The 19,392-nt window shown below is 42.1% G+C and overlaps 1 protein-coding gene across 1 annotated transcript in view; it reads right to left on the reverse strand.

The window, feature by feature from the left end:
• The window catches only part of MDH2 (malate dehydrogenase 2), a 64,815-nt gene that overhangs the window by 21,767 nt on the left and 23,656 nt on the right, over positions 1–19,392 (reverse strand). The window contains exon 5 of the mRNA XM_029612691.1: positions 12,030–12,155. Coding sequence (XP_029468551.1) covers positions 12,030–12,155 — 126 coding nt within the window. The remainder of the gene's footprint in view (positions 1–12,029; positions 12,156–19,392) is intronic.

Genomic DNA, 19,392 nt, shown 5'->3' on the forward strand with positions numbered 1-19,392 from the left:
ACATCACCAATTTTCCTTCAAAAGATGGCTGAAGCCATCCTGTTTAAACTTACAGAACAGAATTCAAATCCAACACAGAATGGCAGGGGGTAATGAAATGTATTCAGCCATCCAAACAGTTCAAAGCTGTCCTAATGCATGAAGCATTACAGCATGTACAGCTAAAATATGGAAGACACCCATTTTCAATATAACCAGTAGCAAAAAATAGGGTTCAGAGTTGTCCTGATCACACTAAAGTACAATTGCCACACACAGCCCTGATTATAGAATCAGCCATGAAGAGGGGCAAAAAAAAAAAAAAAAAAAAAGGAAAATTAGTTTCTTACCTGATAATTTTCGTTCCTGTAGTACGAAGGATCAGTCCAGGACACCTGGGTTGTGACTCCGCACCAGTAGATGGAGACAGAGCAAGAACACAGCTCTCCGCTCTTGGAAAGCCATCACAGATTCCATAGCCGACAAGCTATGTCCGCTAGCAACCAAAAAATCACTCCCAAACGCCTCCAAAAGACAACCATGGTTCACGGAAGAACTAAGAAAGCTAAAACAAAATCTAAGACAGAAAGAGAGCGACTGGCGCAAATCCCCAAGCACCAATACACGATCCATCTACAAAGCCACCCTCCATCAATACAAGTCAACTACCTCTAAATCCAAAAGGGACTACTATGCATCCAAGATTCACCACTTAATCTTCGACGCAAAAGCCCTCTTCGCCTATGTCTCCAATCTCACCCAAATCATCCCACAGGAGATTCCCAACGACCTAGCACAACCCAAAGCTGAAGAACTTGCTCTTCATTTTCACAACAAAGTCAACAGCCTTCTAACTCATCTGCCTTCTAATCCCACCGACCCTGCTCTTTACCAGTCTCTTCAACAATCATCCCCCAACAACAATGGTCTGGAAACACTTGAACCCATCTCTATCTTAGAGATACAAACTCTTATAAGAAGAATGAAACCTTCCTCCCATCCTTTGGATACTATCCCCACCAAACTGCTCCTGGCCATCCCTGACTCCATCGCTAAAACATTGTCGGACATCATAAACTGCTCACTCTCCCAAGGACTATATCCCGACGACCTCAAATTGGCCTCCATCAAACCTCTACTCAAGAAACCCAACTTGGATCCTAAAGACCCCAACAACTTCCGTCCTATCGCCAATCTCCCATTCATAGCCAAGATTCTAGAAAAAGTTGTCAATACTCAACTCTCCGATACATAGAAGAAAACAAAATCCTATTCCAATCACAATACGGATTTCGCAAATCACTGAACACAGAATCCCTCCTCATCTCCATGTCTGACTTCATATTAATGGGCCTTGACAAAGGCCAATCCTTCCTCTTAATTCTACTGGACCTATCAGCCGCCTTTGATACGGTCAATCATTCCATTCTCACTTCCATTCTGGCTTCTATAGGTATCTCAGGCACCGCTCTCTCATGGTTTAAATCTTTTCTCTCCAACAGAGGCTTCAAGGTTAAGATACAGAACAAAGAATCTTCACGAATGGACGCATCCATAGGAGTCCCTCAGGGCTCCTCACTGTCACCTACACTCTTTAACATTTATCTTTTACCTATCTGCCATCTCCTCTCCAACCTTAACCTCAAACATTTTCTCTACGCCGATGACATCCAGATCGTGATACCCATTAAAGAATCTTACACAAAAACATTGGTTCACTGGGAAAACTGTCTCTTCGAAATTAAACATCTCCTGGCTAACCTAAACCTAGTTTTAAACTCCTCTAAAACAGAACTGCTTCTCATCTCCCCAGATAACAATGCCATCTCTAATCCTCCAACTATCCCAACTACTACACAGGTGAGAGATCTAGGAGTATTAATTGATAACCGGATGAACCTTAAAGCTTACATCAACAGAACCACCAAGGACTGTTTCCACAAACTCCAAGTTCTGAAAAGAATTAGACCACTCTTCCACACTCAGGACTTCAGAACCATTCTACAAGCTATCATTTTTTCTAAGGTCGATTACTGTAACTCTATCCTACTGGGCCTACCTTCCTCCTATACTAGACCCCTCCAGATGTTACAAAACGCTGCGGCAAGATTACTGACAAACTCCAGGAGGAGGGACCATATATCTCCAATCCTAAAAGATCTCCACTGGTTGCCTGTTCACTTTAGAATCCTCTACAAATCTCTTTCCATAATATACAAAACCATCCATCAACACACCCCACTCGACTTACAATTCCCATTCCAAATTTATAACTCCTCCAGACCAACAAGAGACACACTCAGAGGATCTCTTCAAGTGCCCCCAGCCAGAACTACCAAACACATTACCTTGAGAGATCGGGCCTTTTCAACAGCCGGCCCCCTTCTATGGAACTCCATCCCACCGGACCTTAGACAGGAGCCCAGCCTCCCAACCTTCAGGAAGAGACTTAAGACCTGGCTGTTTAAAAAAGCTTTCCCGGACACCGATTAATTCTATTCAGCCAGATTCTACCACTTCCACATGTAAAAATGTTATTACTAATGTAAATACCTATACCTAATGTTATTCTCTCCCTTTTCTTCTCTCCTCCCAGTTCTTTTACCTTGTTATTTGTAACTGCTTCCTTCTACACAAATAGGTTATTGAATTGTTCACTGTACACCCCTGTTATATGTAAACCGGCATGATGTGTTTGCAACATGAATGCCGGTATATAAAAATTTTAAATAAATAAATAAATCTGTCGGACTCAGCCATATATGGCAATGTGCCTGCCACAGCCCCTCAGTCTTACGTAATGTCAAAGTAGAGAACCAAACAAGGAAACTAGCTAGACATCTTAACTTTAACGGGGAGCAATTCAAGAACCCCAACTGGAACAGAACTCCCCAAACCGAGGGAGCGAACAAGCAACCAGATTAGGTAATCAAAGAACGAGCGGACTCTCCGTTACTTTAGAGCAGCAACTCGGGCGGGATCCTGGACTGATCCTTGGTACTACAGGAACGAAAATTATCAGGTAAGAAACTAATTTTCCTTTCCCTGTACGTACCAGGATCAGTCCAGGACACCTGGGATGTACCAGAGTCAATTACCGAGGGTAGGAAGCAGAGAGTCCCGCTCGGAGCACCCTCTCCCCAAACCCCCCGGAATCAGCAGCCTGAACATCCAACCGGTAATGTCCACTTGCCGCTGTCCTCGGTCCTGGGGTCCTCCTGGGGTCCTCCTCCAGCGGGGGTGAGTGACCTGGGCTCCCCGGTGTCACCCCCGATGCTGCCACTAGCTCAGCCGGGCCCTCAGCCCTGGCAGCGGCCTCAACCAGGGGGGGGATGGTCCCCTCAGAACCTTCGAACCCCCCTGGGAGGCAGGACGGACAGGATTCCTTCAAACTTTTCAAAATAAAAAATTCCTTGAGACTTAAACTAACCAGCACTAAACAAAGAATCAATAAAACCAACCCTGACTGACTAACAGAACCCAGGGCAGGCAGAGGCTGTGACTGCACCTGCACCATCTACTGGAGACAGAGTAAGACTGAGGGGCTGTGGCAGGCACATTGCCATATATGGCTGAGTCAGACAGATCTTACTCTGTCTCCATCTACTGGTGCGGAGTCACAACCCAGGTGTGTCCTGGACTGATCCTGGTACGTACAGGGGAAAAAAAATTAAGGTGTACTCAAGCAACCCTCCAGGAAATTATTGGACACAGTCGCAAAGAGATCTAAGGAGCGACCCTACAATCAAGAGTAGATACTCATTCAGATACAGATGATCCAATACATGTACAATAACTTGCAAAAACTGAAAACAGCATGTGAAAGAGCTAACAGAGGAAGAGCTGAAATTATTCAGTTTTGTGATGACAAAAACTGAAGACTGTGCAAAAGACATATGCAACAATTGCCATAGCAAGTTCAACAGACAAGACCAAGAGGTAGATATAAACAGAGCAGCCTCACAGAGACTCAAGTTTTTGACAAGCATTCAAAGATCCTTCAAAACTCATTTCTAGAAATATCAGGAGGGAAGACTCACTTTTTTTGCATCTTGTTGGATTCAAGTCACAAATGAGTTTTGAAAATCTTAAATCAAGGATACTTCCTGAATTTTCAAAGTCTTCCATCAAACCACCATGCTATTTGCATCACTTGGATCATTAATTGCAAATACGAAATCAGGAGTTGCAGAATCTTCTGCAATGCAATGTGCATCAGCTAGTCCCTTTTGATATTGAACACACACTAGATCTGAGGTCAATTTCAGATCTCAAAAGACCTGAACAATTACTAAAAAAAAAAAAAAAGTTCAGGATGAACTCCAGTACAATCCTTCTACTTCTACAAAAAAAGACTGGCTAACCTCAATAGCTCTAAAAAGGTGCTTATGTGCCATAGTCCAAACAACAGGAAACATTGGAAGTAGTTAATGTTCACTCTACAAGATCCCCACTATCAATGATGTTATTTTGGTGCTGCCGCTAGCCCAGAGTATTCACAGTGTGTCTCGTGATAACTACTCAACTATGAAAGCAAAGCTCACCAGTCTTTCTGTACCTAGATGACTGGCTAATACTGAACACATTCTATAAGAACTATTATAGGTTTATTTATTTATTTATTTATTTTTGGTTTTTATATACCGGAAGTTCCTGTATACAATACATATCACTCCGGTTCACATTTAACAGAGATAACTATCGCCGGGGAGGCGGTTTACATGGAACATATCGAAATAATGAACGGATAATATATAATAAAGTACAATCTATTGGGAAAACAACTAAGATCAACTTAGAACAACTAAGATCAACTTAGGTGTGATCTTTGTTATTCAAACCATGCAATACCTGGCGTTCTTAGTGAATTAAAAAAAACCCCAAACACAGTATATCCAGCAAAACTTATCTGGATATGGTGAACAGAAAATCCTCTCCCCCAAGTCCCAGAGTAACAAAGTTATGAAGTGTGGCAGAGACAATTATGTCAAATAAATGAGTGACTACTAGCAAATTCATGAAATTATTAGGTCATATGGCATCAACAGTGCATAAGATATGCATAGTGGCATCTGAAAACTTTGGAAATCGGCATATTCAGCGTCTGAGCATTCGAACTCCATTTCCATACAAGAGCAGTGGACTCTACAGGAATAGACTGCACATTAACCTGCTGGAATTGAGAGCTATCTTCAAGTGTTTGAACCTTTGTTGAAAAACAAAGCATTGCAAATTTGGACAGAAAACCAGATAGCAATGTTTTAAATAAACACGGACAGAATCCTCCAAGATTTGCAGGGAAGCACTAGTTATTTGGAACCGGGCAATCAAAAAGAAATCTGCAAATCTTAGCAATTTATTTTTCAGGAAAAATTGCAGACAAACGGGTCTATCCTGTAAAGTGCGGCGCGTTTACCCTGCTCCTAAGCCGCTTTTTACTCACTTTCCTGCCGCGTTAGCCCTTCCTGCGATCCCGAATCCCCTTTAACCTACTTCTACCGCGTCCTAAATTCCCCGGGCAACCCCTTCCGCACGCGGCATGCATATTGCATGCAAACGAGCGAATTAGCTATTCCCTAGCATCCCGTAACCCGCGCCCCGACTATCGCTAGTTTTCCCTGCCGTTTTGTCGCGCGTTTAACCTGCAAACTTACCGCCTACCCTGACCCCTGCGGTAGAAGCAGGGGTAAGGGTAGGTGGCAAGCTTTCCCCCAGCCCCCGCTCACCTGCCCCGGCCGCGATCATGGGTGCCGGTCTCCGTGGCAGCCCCAGTCCTCTCCCCTGCTCCCAAAGCCAAAAAAAAAAAAAAGCGAAAAAAATGTTGCAGCCCCCCTCCGATGTCCGGACTGGGGCTGCCACGGAGACTGCAACGGCGAAGCAAAAAAAAAAAAACCCAAAAGCAAAAAGTAAGTCGCTTCGCCGCTTCACTCTTCCCTCCTCCCGGAGCAGGGCGCGAAAAGCAGCCTTGCTCCGGGAGGAGGAGAGACACCGGGGCGAAGCAAAAAAAAAACCAAAAGCAATTTTGGGTTTTTTTTTCCAAAAGCGACAATTTTGGTTTTTTTCCAAAAGCGACTTACTTTTGGGATCTGTCAAGATCCCAAAAGTAAGTCGCTTTTGGACGCCTGCACAAACTTTTTTTGAAGCCATCAGCAGGAACACGATCATAGCTCCTCCCTTCGAAGACAAAGATGGCCGCCTGCACGGGGGAAAGCGTGCAATTGGCCGCTGAAGACGTGACGTCACGACGTTTGGCGTCACGGGATGTGACGCCACGTCTTGAGCGGCCAATTGTACGCTTAACCCCGTGCAGGCGGCCATCTTTGTCTTCGTCGGGAGGAGCTATGATCGTGTTCCTGCTGATGGCTTCAAAAAAAGTTTGTGCAGGCGTCCAAAAGCGACTTACTTTTGGGATCTTGACAGATCCCAAAAGTAAGTCGCTTTTGGAAAAAAACCAAAATTGTCGCTTTTGGGAAAAAAAACCAAAATTGCTTTTGTTTTTTTTTTTTTGCTTCGCCGCAGTGTCTCTCCTCCTCCCGGTGTCTCTCCTCCTCCCGGAACAAGGCTGCTTTTCGCGCCCTGCTCCGGGAGGAGGGAAGAGTGAAGCGGCGAAGCGACTTGCTTTTGGTTTTTTCGCTTTTTTTTTGCTTCGCCGCTGTCATCTCTTCTCCACTCCTCCCTGGTATCTGTCATTTCAAATGACATTTGAAATGACAGATACCAGTGTGGCGTGAAGCCTTAGGCCCTTGCACCCAGGATACTGTATAGGCGCTCTATCCAGTAAAATGGGTTGCGCGGACCTAAGGCTTCACGGACGCGGTTTACATTTAAATAAAATTAGTGTTCAGGATCGAGCGGTAGGTGAGCTGCACTGTGCGTGCAGCAACCGCGGGTGCCGCAGGCACTAACGCAGCTCTTCCTACCGCTCGGTACTGGATAGACCTGAAAGTGAGTTGTCAGCTGCAGCCACACAAGTGGTCACTTTACAACACAATGAGAAACATTTTCACAGCATAGGAGGGGTAGGGGGATGCCAGAAGGGGACCTCTATGTCTTAAATCACACACTTACTCGCTAACGTTCAAAAAGACTGTTCATGGAAGCGATAAGAGATGCATTCTTTATTCCCCGGAACCAATGTTTTCTATATTTTATTTATTTTTAACCCATCTTTCATGCCTTCCCACCAACTCAATTGATAGCAAAAAGAATCCAGATGCTGAAGAACAGAGGATCAATGATCCTAACAGCACCATACTGCCATGGGTACATGGGTACAAAAAGCTCCAATTAGATAACTAGTTCCTGCCCATTTGACATAATACAAGGGTCCAGTGCTACATTCAAATCTCCAGCTATTAGTATTGACAGCTTGGATGTTGACAGCCAACTGATTCAAGAACTTCAAACACAGGATATATAAAATATCCTCTTAGCTGCAAAAACTACCACCCAGAAATCAGACAATTATAAGTGAAAAAATTTGCAAACTGGTGTCGCGATCAAAGAACAGACCCCTTCACCTGCCCAGTACCAACATTATTGAAGTATCTTTTGAATTTAAGTAATTCAGGACCAAAATCTAATGCCATAAGAGTTCATCTAAGTGTTACTGCTGCTTATCACCAGCACATTAAGGGTCAGCCAAAGTCTCAAGATCCACTGGTGTCCAAATTTGTAAAAGGTCTATATAATTTAAGCACACTGGTAGGAGCTCCACCACTACAAATTAGTGCTTTGACAATAAATGAGAGCCATATGAGCCTATGGCAACAACAAACCTAAAATCTGTCTCATGGAAGACCATATTCCTAACTGCCTTAACATAAGCTAGGAGAGTGAGATTCAGGTGCTAATTAACTGTCCACTGTACATACAAAGCTTTAAGAACGAAAGTAAACATAGAAGTTGATGGCAGAAAGACCACATGGCCCATCCAGTCTGCCCTGCAATCTTATTTAAATTGTATTCACAGTCCTTTAGTCTGGGCCCTTGCTTTATCATTAGGGTTACATTTTCTCACCCAGTTATAAGAACTCATCTAAAATTTCTACTGAAGGTTGTATCTCAGTTTCACCTTAATCAAGCTGTGATATTACCAGTATTTTCTTTTATCCAAAATCACATGCAATGCAATCAGAACAATTACATACTTTGGACTGTACTATTCCACACCAATCATTTCAACTTTTTATCCTATGATACAAATAAAGAAGAGGTTAAAAAAAAAAAAAAAAAAAGCCGCATACGCACTCACAATCTTTGTCTAGATGGATTACTCAATGTATCTCTCACTGCTTCACCAGGTCACAGCTGTTGTAACTTCAACAGCACACGTTAGCTATCCAAGATATTTGTAAAGCTGTTACATGGTCTACAATACATTTTCACCAAGCACTACTGTACAGACCACGCAGCCAACCTTGACTGTACTTCTGGACATGCTATACTCAAATCTACATTAAAATAAAGCCACAACTTCTCACTCATTGTCAGACTGCAGAAACTCCAAAACAGAGATAACATCACAAAAATCCACAGCTCGAGAGTCAAATCTTGTGTGGCTGTATGTGCTGCTTGTCCACGAAGAAAGCAAAGTTGCTTAACTGCAACAGGTGTTCACCATGGACAGCAGAAGTCACACAATCCCTACCTCCTCCCTGAGAAGTTGACATCAGCTAAGGAAAAGACTGAGTTTCACATGGAGGCGACAGTGCAGGAAGTGCAATGCAAGCTCAGAATGGACTGAAAAGTTCTGAGGTAAGAGAGAGACGGCCGATTCAGCGCCATCGATGATGACATTACCCATCTTGTGTGGCTGTTTGTTCTGCTGCCCATGGAGAACACCTGTTACAGGTAAGCAACTTCGCTTTATCCTGTCCTTCTAACTGCTCACGAGTTACAGAATATAAAATCAAAACATAATTAAATAACAGCAGTAAATATAAAAGTTTTTAAAGAAAAGATATAAGGCCAGTTTATAAGTACAGTTTGGAGGAACTACCAATTTGGAACTGCATAAGGAAAAAGGCGATTTCAGGCCATAATAGAGAAAGACTTTTGGTGGTGAAATCAGATAATTAGCCTCTTGTGAACACAATGAGAGGTGGAACGTATAGATCAACCCCTCAGCCAAAACAGATATAGCCTGTGTTATGCTGGACTATAACTGCCAAGGTTAAAGCTTTAAAATTTAATAGGCTGAGAAATCAGTAACCAGTGAAAAGCAGTCAGAATGGGTGAAATGTTCTCTGAACTGTGCCTGGACAAGCAGTCTGGCTGCAGCATTTTAAATTAATTAAAAATCAAGCTGAATGTAAGCATGAGAATAGGTCTCATGGGGAAAGGGAGGGTGGGTTATATTCTGTCCCGAGATTAGTGTGTGATCCTCAAGAGAAACCTCAATTAGCTTGTTCCTGCATATTTGACAACCTGCTACAGAATCTACAGTTCTAAAAGCGTTCACACCGTTTAATTCAATCTATAGAAGAAAACTCCAGGGTGTCAGCCTGTCTTCAGTCTCTGCTCCTGCTTCAGCTGCTCACCTCACTGGCAGGCCGATACAGTAAAGTGCGGCCGCGGTTATCCTGCTTCTAACCCACTTTCTACTCACAATTTGGCCGCGTTAGTCCAACCTGCGATTCATTATCCCTTTTAACCCATCCTTACCGCCTCTTTAAATCTATGGGTAACCCTTTCCACGCGCGGCATGTATATGAGATGTAAACGATCGGATTAGCTATTCCCTCCCATACAGTAACGCGTGCCCCGATTATCGCTTTTTAATCCAGCAGTTTTGCCACGCGTTTAACCTGCTAATTTACCGCCTACCCCTGTGTTAGTGTGGAGTGTTCAGGCAAGCAGAGACGAAATTTCACGGGCCACGGAGCAGCCCCAGCCAGCCCCGCTTCACTGCCTGACCCCCTAATTCCCCGGGACAAGACCAAAGTGAATCGGGCAAACTTTCCGCCAGTCCCCGCTCACCTGCCCTGGCCACGTCCATCTCCCGCGCTGACAGCTCCGGAGCAGCCCCAGTCCTCTCTCTCCCCTCCTCCCGGGGACAGCCGGCGGCGACAGCGGGCGCTCCCCATGGCTCCCTATTCTCTAAAACGTAATGAGTGCACGCCGTGACCTCTGACGTCCAGCCGGGTGCTCGGGTCACGGCGTGCACTCATTACGTTTTAGAGAATAGGGAGCCATGGGGAGCGCCCGATCCGCCGCCGGCTGTCCCCGGGAGGAGGGGAGAGAGGACTGGGGCTGCTCCGGAGCTGTCAGCGCGGGAGATGGACACGGCCAGGGCAGGTGAGCGGGGACTGGCGGAAAGTTTTGGGGGAGTTAGGGGGTCAGTTAGCCCTTCTCCTGTATCCACTTCCTGGTACCTGTCATTTCAAATGACATTTGAAATGACAGGTATGCTGGGTGTGCGTTAGGAAAGCGGGCACTTAACACTGAGCGCCCATTTTCTCGCACATTTAGTGGATCAGCCTGAAGGACTTTCAAGAAAGTATAAAAAGGATGGTTGCACCGTTTCAATTCAAAGTGACATTTCACAGTTTGTAATATATTATCTTGATCAATTGTTGATTTTTGTACTTGGTACATTTATAATTTGTATATAGTTTGAATATTATTGATTAAAACGATGCAAATGTTTTTCAATTTAAAAATTTACTTTTTGTATAGTCTACTCCTGGGGAAATTCTGCATACTTTATATTGGTCAAAATAACACAATTTACATGACAGAAAGTAATTACAGTGTAAATTAATACAGAAAAAAGTTAATACTTAAGAATGCAGAGTTTTAAATATTTTGAGCAGAATTTCCCTAGAAATTCACTGTAAGTGTCACTTCCACTCTCTTCCCCCTACTCCCCTGGCCACTTTGCCCTCTCAGGCCCCAACTCCTCCACCTGCCAGTATCTCTCCCCTCCACCTCTAGGTTTTACCCCTTCCACTCCCAAAGAGTTTGACCCCGTTCACAGCTTCCTCTGTCCCTCTCGCTCACATGCATGCTCCCTCTCTATTGCACGTACACACACCAACATACAGGCTCCCTCGCCTACACACCCACATAAGCTCCCTTTCGCTCTCACGCATACAGGCTACCTATGAAGGGGTGTGTGAGACAAACAGGCTCTCTCACACACATACACAATCCTTTCACACAGGCTAGCACCCTCACATACATACAATTCCTTTTTCATAAACACCAGCTTCCTCTCTCACACACACTTCTTCACAATCTCCTCATATAGGCTCCCTCTCTCTGGCACCCACACTCAAGCACCCCCCCCCCCCCCCCCCGGTCTCTCACACTCATTCTCACTGGTGCCTTCATCTTCGTCGCGAACGGTGCATGCTCCATTCACCTCATGCCGGGGCCTTCATCTTTGCCGTGAACGGCACACACTCTGCGGCATGCTGAGTCTCCTCTGCCATTTTCTGTGCAAAATTTGGCAATTTTGCGCTGGGGGGGGAAATTCTATGCAAATTCTGCGCTCTGCAGTAGCGCAGAATTCCCCCAGGACTAATAGTCAGAAGTATGCATCTTTATGCAAAATTTTGCCAAAGGATTTTGAAAATTCTGCCACAATTTGCTAACTCTTGACAGAGGAAACGGGGGGGGGGGGGGGGGGGCGCGCTCTGGTTATGAAAATAACGCATTAACATACTATTCTGGCTTTCAGCAATATACTCTGTTAGCTCACTGGAATTTGTGTTATCCCCTGTTCTAATATTCTTTGTATGTGTTGTCAAAGAAATTCCAATAAATTCCAAGCTAATAGGTAGCAGACTTTGGACATGTTTTAGACAATCCATTTCAAGCAGTTATAAAAGTAAGACTTGTTCGATCTCACTGTTGTCCTGTTTTTATGTATAAATATTATATATTTCTAGGTCTCCTATCATTTTATAATTGCACAGAGGATTCTCTCTTACAATGCATTGCAATGCACTGTCATCTTGCTAGAGTGCATTTTTTTCTTAAACTTCAACTAGATTAAAAGTTCATGCGGCGGTATAGAGGAGGATAAGTGTAGCACTCCTTACCTTCAACTCAGCGATAAAGGTGTTTGCTCTCACAATATCCAGTGTTGTGACACCAAAAATTCTGTTGGGATTGTACACACCATGCTTCTTAAACACTTCTGAGGCGATGGGAATTGTTGAATTGACCTAAAAATTACAAACAGAGAATTATTGTTCCTGATTAAAAAAAAAAAAAAAAAAAAATGAATGTCTTCAAGAGCATCCAAACTGCTTTACAAGTATAGCAGAGTAGTTTACTTGTAATGAGTATTCTCCATAGACAGCATGATAAAACCAGCCACATAGTGGGCAATGTCATTAAACAGCATGGAATCTGACCAGCTCTCCTAGAGCTCACAAAAACCTAAAGGGTTTTACTGAGCATGCACAGCAGCTCCCACATATTTCAAAGTAATCTAGAGCTAAGCTTCAACTCTACAAGTGAGGGAGGAAATGTGGCTAGTTTACCCTGCTGTCTAAGGAGAACCCCTGTTACAGGTAAGCAACTCTACTTTCTCCAGCGACATGCAGGATAAAATCAACCACACTAGTGGGGACTCCCAAGAGTTTTGAAGAAAGCATATCAAATAAATAGTGAAGTAGGAACTGTTCAGCGAGGCTATATATGCTGTTCATGTGACTTCTTGAATTCTGATCCTTTGAGAGCAAACCTGAAAGAAAAGTATGGTAAGAGTTTAAGCAGTTATACAAATAGGCCTTTTAAAATAGATTGCTCAAAATCACTATCCTTCTTAAAAGTATTGCCCGAACAGTAATGAGAAGTAAAGGAATGTATAGAACACTAGACTATAGCCTTTCCTATATCTTCTATGGAAGCTGAAGAAAGATGAAGCTATTGAGGCTGCCATTCCTCTGACCTGATTGGCCTTGCCTTTATCCTGTAGGTCTAGCTCTATTTGAGTACAGCAGAATTCAATGCAGTTTGTTAGCCTGTTAGAAAAGTGTTCTCTCGGCCACTTGCAACCCTAGTTCGCTAGGGTCAAAAGTGATAAGTAGCTGAGTTGACTGTCTACATGATTCAGTTCTCGTGTTCTTTTCAGTCCAACATGTGCTTGTTCCCCTGTGTATGCATTTGGCTTTGGAAAAAACATTGGTCATATAATAGAGTGGTTAAAATGGGGAGGGGGGGGAGGATACCATCTTTAGTAGGAATTTGTAATGTATTTGCAATACCTCTCTGTTGTTGAAAAAGTAAAAGTATGGAGGGTAAGATTCTATGCTTATATTTCACTTACTCTATGTGCTAATATTATGGTTACCGAGAACACTACCTTCCATGTAAGGTGCTTTAGATTTGCTGTTTCTAAAGGCTCAAATGATCCCTTCATTAGCTGAGTAAGGACTACATTTAGGTCCCACAGCATGAGAGGTTTTTAATTGAGTTAACAGTTGTCATGAACTTAGATACCATCAGCTAGTCCAGAAGGGATGGAATACAGCATTTGGAAGTATCCTGGTGATCTTTAGAGCACCATATTGAAAATCTCTTCCATTCAACTTTTAAGATTTTCTGATAGGTGGATTCTGGAGGCCATAAGAATCTCCTGTAACCCCTAAAATAGTAGAATTGCTTCTATTACTTGTCTCTCAACATCCAAGCTGTGAGTGCTAATGACTAGAAGTTGGGATGGAACAGTTTTCCATTGTCCTGGGTGATCGGAGTAGGAAATAATTCTAAATCTCACTGGTTTCTGCATAGTGTAGCCACAGGAACCAAATCTGGCAGGGCCAAAACAAGGTCATCACTGCAGATGGCATCCATCCTGGACTAATACTGGGAAACATGAATTAGAAATATAAAAATAAATAAATGAAGCTGTCTTGTCTCAGATTTTGTATCATCTTGGAGGTCAATGGAATTGGGAAGGCAGACATGGGACCAAATCCCCAGTGAATTGCAAGTGTCCACTGCCAGACTCTCTTGCTGGCCCTTCTGAACAGCAGCATAGGACTTTCTTGTTCTGGCTCGATGCAAACAGGTTTATCTCAGGAATGCCCCGTTTTGGGAATATGACGGTTGACACTTTGGTGTCAAAAGCCCATTCATGGTGTTCTGGGAGATGGTGGAACATCTACAAGGTGATGACATTCTGAGGAAAATATTCTGTAAGTGCGCCCAATTCCAAATCTTTATAGCTTCCATAGTCTGCAAGATCCTGTCCCTCCTTGTTTAGCTACATTACTTCGTTGTCCATTTGAATCATAATTACTTTGTTCTTTAAACACAACTGAAACATTTTTAGGGCACTGAATATCACATCCAGCTGGAAGTAATTTAATGTTTAATTCTCTTTAACCAATTTTCTTGTGAATGCAGGTTCATTAAATGTGCTCTCCACCCAGAGTTTGAAGCATCTGTTATCATATATTTGAATGCAGTTGGTGGAAAGATTGGCTTCTGATCAGATTTGCATTGTTTTGCCACCATCTCAAAGACAGAATCAATTGGTGCCTCACTTTTACACAGTAAGACACTGAGAATCTTCTCTCCACTGAGATTTTAATTCTATTTGAAACTTTCATGTGCAGTTAAGCAAATAGGATTACAGGAAATGAAGCTGCAATATGGCCTATTAGTCTCATCATGTAGAATGCAAATACCACTTTTTCCTTTGACAATCTGAATTAAGGTTTTTAAATTTCTCTGTCCTTTGATAGAGTAGGAAAGCCTTTCCTACAGATATGTTAATAAGTGCCCCTATAAATTGGATTACAAATGAACCAGCCATATTCAATTTTTGAAAATGCATGACATTTAAGAAATTGCAGTTTGTACTTTGAGATGAAGCAACGTTTATGCCTCCCTTAAAGGTTTGTCCTCTTGTAAGATAATTATGCAGATAGGGGAAGACTTCCTACCAGAAAACAGCCGCTACTACGGCTAGGCATTTTATAAAAACTTAAGCACTGCTGAGATGCTGAATGGCAATACTCAAATCTAGTGAAAAATATATATTTTCTGTGATATAGAATAGCAATGATGGCAAATCAAGTCCAAATGGTCCATCTAGTCTGCCCAGCAATTTGCTTATAGGTAGTAACTGTAGCTCCGTGCAGGCTATCTCCTAGCGTTGCTATAGCATAGTAAAGGTGTAGGCATCCTTCAAGTTCAGGGAGCAAAGCCAGCTGTCTCTCTCCAACATTGGAACAATGGATCCTGGAGAGTTCATCTTCAATTTTTCTTTTATTAGGTATGTTTCGATTCCTGAAGGTCCAGAACTGGGAAAATACTTACCAATGTCTTGGGCATTAGGAAGTATTTGGAATAGAATTTCAAGTTTATTTTCCCTCAGATACTTTTCTCAGTGCATTTGCCTTTAGGAGTGCCATTAACTCACAGCATAGAATTTCTTACTTCCATAAACATTTGCAAAAGGTAACCATGGGGGGCAAGCTTTGAAGACTGAGACAATGTGTGATAAACAATCTTTAGTACCGATTTGTCTTTAATTATAAGATACCAACTTTTTCTGAAACTTCAAAGTCTTCCTCCTCTGACAGATGTGTGAATATTGACTGAAAAAGATTAGCTATGCTTGCACTCACAGTTAAAAACTTGAAGCTGGCTTGCACCATATAGTCTGCTGTGGCTTTTGACCCTTTCCAAGCACAGTCATCGTTGTCATCCATACAGATGGTGGTTTCTTCTTGGATAATACAGCATCTTTCTATATGGAACAAACTGTTTTTCTAGTGTATGGTGCTTACTTCTCTATAGTGAAATTAAGGGTTTGTAAGGTGGTACAATGATCCTTGATCACATTTACAATCCCTTTGAATTTTTCACCAAAAAGTTTATCTTCCATACAAAGAGCATCTGCAAGCTACACAACATCTTCCCGTTGGTCGGATCCCCTTGTTCTATGTTACTCTACTGAACAAAATATGAAAAGGCATAAGTATTGGTAAGTTAGATGAAAAACAGTGATAAGATAGGCAAAGAGAATTTGAAAATAAGCTGGCCTTAGAGGCAAAAATTCTTAATAAAACCTTTTTTAAATATATCTGAAGTAGGAAGTCTGTGAGGGAATTGGTTAGACCATTAGATGATTGAGGAGTTAAAGGGGCTTTTAAGGAAGACAAGGCCATAACAGAAAGACTAAATTCATTCTTTGCTTCATTGTTTACTGAAGAGGATTTTGGGGAGATACCCTAGCAAGAAACTATTTAATGGTGATGATTCAGAAGAACTGAAACAAATAATGGTGAATTTGGACAATGTATTAGGGCTAACAAACTAAAGAATAGCAAATCTCCTGAACCTGATGGTTTACACACCAGAGTTCTGAAAGAACTAAAAAATGAAATTGCAGCTCTATTACTAGAAATTTGTCACCTCTTGTTAAAATTGTCTATTGTAGCTGAAGATTGGAGTCGCATTGGCCAACCTCCAATCTTCAAAAAAAGAGCTCAAGAGTGATCCAGGAAACTATAGATCAGCAAGACTAACTTCAGTGCCAGAAAAAATTGTATAAACTATTCTAAAGAACAAAATCGCAGAGCATATAGAAAGGCATGGTTTAATGGGAAAAACACAAGGGAAGTCTTGCCTCACCAATCTGCTACATTTTTTTTTAAGGGATCAGTAAAGGCATTTGACAAAATCCCCCATGAGAGATTTGAGAAAAATTAAAAATCAAGGGATAGGAGGCAATGTCCTATTGAGAATTGCAAACTGATTAAAAGATACGAAACTGATGAGTAGGGTGATCAGATTTGCAGATGAGAATTATTCCAAGTGGTGAAATCAAACAGATTGTGAAAAATAGCAGAAAGACCTTATAAAAGACTAGGAGATTGGGCATTCAAATGGCAGATGAAATTTGATGTGGACAAATGCAAGGTAATGCACAGAGAAAAATAACCCACACTGTAGTTACATGTCAGGTTCTATAATAGGATTACCATTCAGGAAAAAGAATATGGGCATAACCATAGAAAATATTTTGAAATCAGCTCAGTGTGCTGCAGCAAACAATGTTAGGAATTATTAGTAAAGGAATGGCAAATAAAACAGAGAATTTCATAATACTCTGTATCATTCCATGGTGAGACCGCACCAAGAGTTCTATGTGCAATTCTGGTCGCTGCATCTAAAAAAAAAAAACCAAAAAAAAAAACCAAACAGTTGAACTGGAAAATATACACAGAAGGGTAACCAAAATAAGGGATGAACAGCAACCCTATGAGGGAAGGCTAAAGAGGTTAAGGCTGTTCTTCTTGGAGAAGAAATGGCTGAGGTCTATAAAATGATGAGTGGACTGGAACAGGTAATATGAATTGGTTATTTACTCTTTCAAAAAAATAAAAATACAAAAACTAGGGGACTCTAAGTTAGTAAATAGCTTATTTAGAACAAATCAGAGAAATTATTTTACTCAATATGAAATTAAGGTCTGGAATTCATCACCGGAGGATGTGGTAAAAGGCAGCTAGTGCAGATGGGTTTAAAAAGGGTTTGGAGAGGTCTATACACTGTCATTAACCAGATAGACTTGGGAAAAGCCACTACTTATCCCTGGGCATAGCAGTATGGGATCTAGCTATGGCTTGGGATCCTGCCAGGTACTTGTGACCCAGACTGGCCACTGTTGGAAACAGGATACTGGGTTTGATGGTCCCTTGGTCTGACCAAGTACGGCAATTCTTATGTTATGTTCTTATGTACATTGCAAAAGAAGTGGTATCAAACATATCGTATGCGGATCTTATGTTTGCTGCATTTTTTTTTCTGCAACAGTGTTATAAAAAAAAATTCCTTTAACATCAAAACGTAGATCTCTGCAAGTTCTTGTGTCTTCTCCATATAAGATTTTATATTGTATCATAAAGAATTGATAAGTCACAATCCTGGAACTTAACACTGTGCCTTGGAAAACTCTAGCAATTCTACCCAGCACAGTTAGATCTTTTCCTTGGGTGCATATGCAGTCTTTGATCTTTCTGCTTTTTGTAGAGCCACCCCCACTACCACTGACTGGTGTGAAAGTTGTACCTTGCTGTGGTCTGGAGCCTGCAGCACCTTGTATTTGAGCTCTAACTTTTAAACTGGAGGAACAGACACGGGTTTTGCCATGCCTTGGTCTGCAGGTCCTTGTGTGCATCAGTGAACCTTTAACAAACCAAAGTCATCTGTCCGTGGCTCTGCTTCCACAAAAAGATTAAAAGAAATTCATTTGCCATTAGTTGGACAAATTTTGGATACATTAGATCTTCTAGTTTCAATGAACTCTGGATCCATTACCACCTCTTCCACAAAGGCAGACTTCTCCATCAATGTATATTGTGCCATGCGACATGTGCTGTGGCGTCTGTGCCTTTAATAGTGTTTTATTCCTTTCACTCCTTGTTGAGGACAGCTTATGGCGCCTGCGCTCATCTGAGCCAGTATATTCTCTTATCTCACATAAGATCTCCCTCTAGTAAGAGAGCCTAAGTTCTTTCCTTCTATAATCTCCAGGGTAGGAAAAGGAGCCTCTCACTTCTACTACTAAACATTTCTATCGTGCCACTCGACAATCACAGCGCTGTACAAACATACAAAAGGACAGTGTCTGCTTAATGGAGGTTATTATCTAATAAGAAACATACAGGACACGAAACTTGGGGTATTTCATAAAGCAAGACAATGGTTAACAAGAAGAGAAAGTTAGGTAAAAAGCCTAAAAGCAGACAGAATCAGGCATAAGATTTTAAAAGTGGTTTCAAAAAGGAGGGTCTTTAGATGAGATTTAAACACAGCAAGTGAGGAAGCATGACACACCAGTTTAGGAAGGCTAGTCCAAGCACATGGCGCAGCTAGGTGGAAAGCATGGAGTCAGGAATTGGCTGTAAAGGAGAAGGGCACAGATAGGAGTGACTTGTTCAATGAGTGGCGTGCACGAGGAAGGGTTAGAGAGAGATAAGAGGAGAGAGGTAGTGAGGTGCTGCAGAGTGAAAAAGAGGAGCTTGAACTGTATGCGGGTGCGGACAGGGAGCCAATGCAGTGACTTCAGAAGAGGGGCAATGTGAAGGCAACGACTTTGGTGAAAGATAAGTCGTGCAGCTGAATTTAGGACAGATTGCAGTGGAGAGAGATGGCTTGCTGGGACACCTGTGAGGAGCAGGTTGCAATAGTCTAAGCAGGAGGAGATAAAGTAGATAAGGGTTCTGATAGTGTGTTCAGAAAGGAATTGGCAATGTTATAAAGAAAGAAATGCATGTTTTAGCAGAATTTTGGATATTCAGAGAAGGAAAGAGAGAAGACAAAGGGGACTCCAAGGGTACCTGTCAAATGGTGAGTCCAAATTTGATATATAAAATAATTCATGGTAATACTGATTGCTGGATAAATATAGTTCTGAGAATCTACAAGCCTGTACAA

The sequence above is a fragment of the Rhinatrema bivittatum genome, chromosome 8 (assembly GCF_901001135.1).
Source record: "Rhinatrema bivittatum chromosome 8, aRhiBiv1.1, whole genome shotgun sequence".
Lineage (NCBI taxonomy): Eukaryota > Metazoa > Chordata > Amphibia > Gymnophiona > Rhinatrematidae > Rhinatrema > Rhinatrema bivittatum.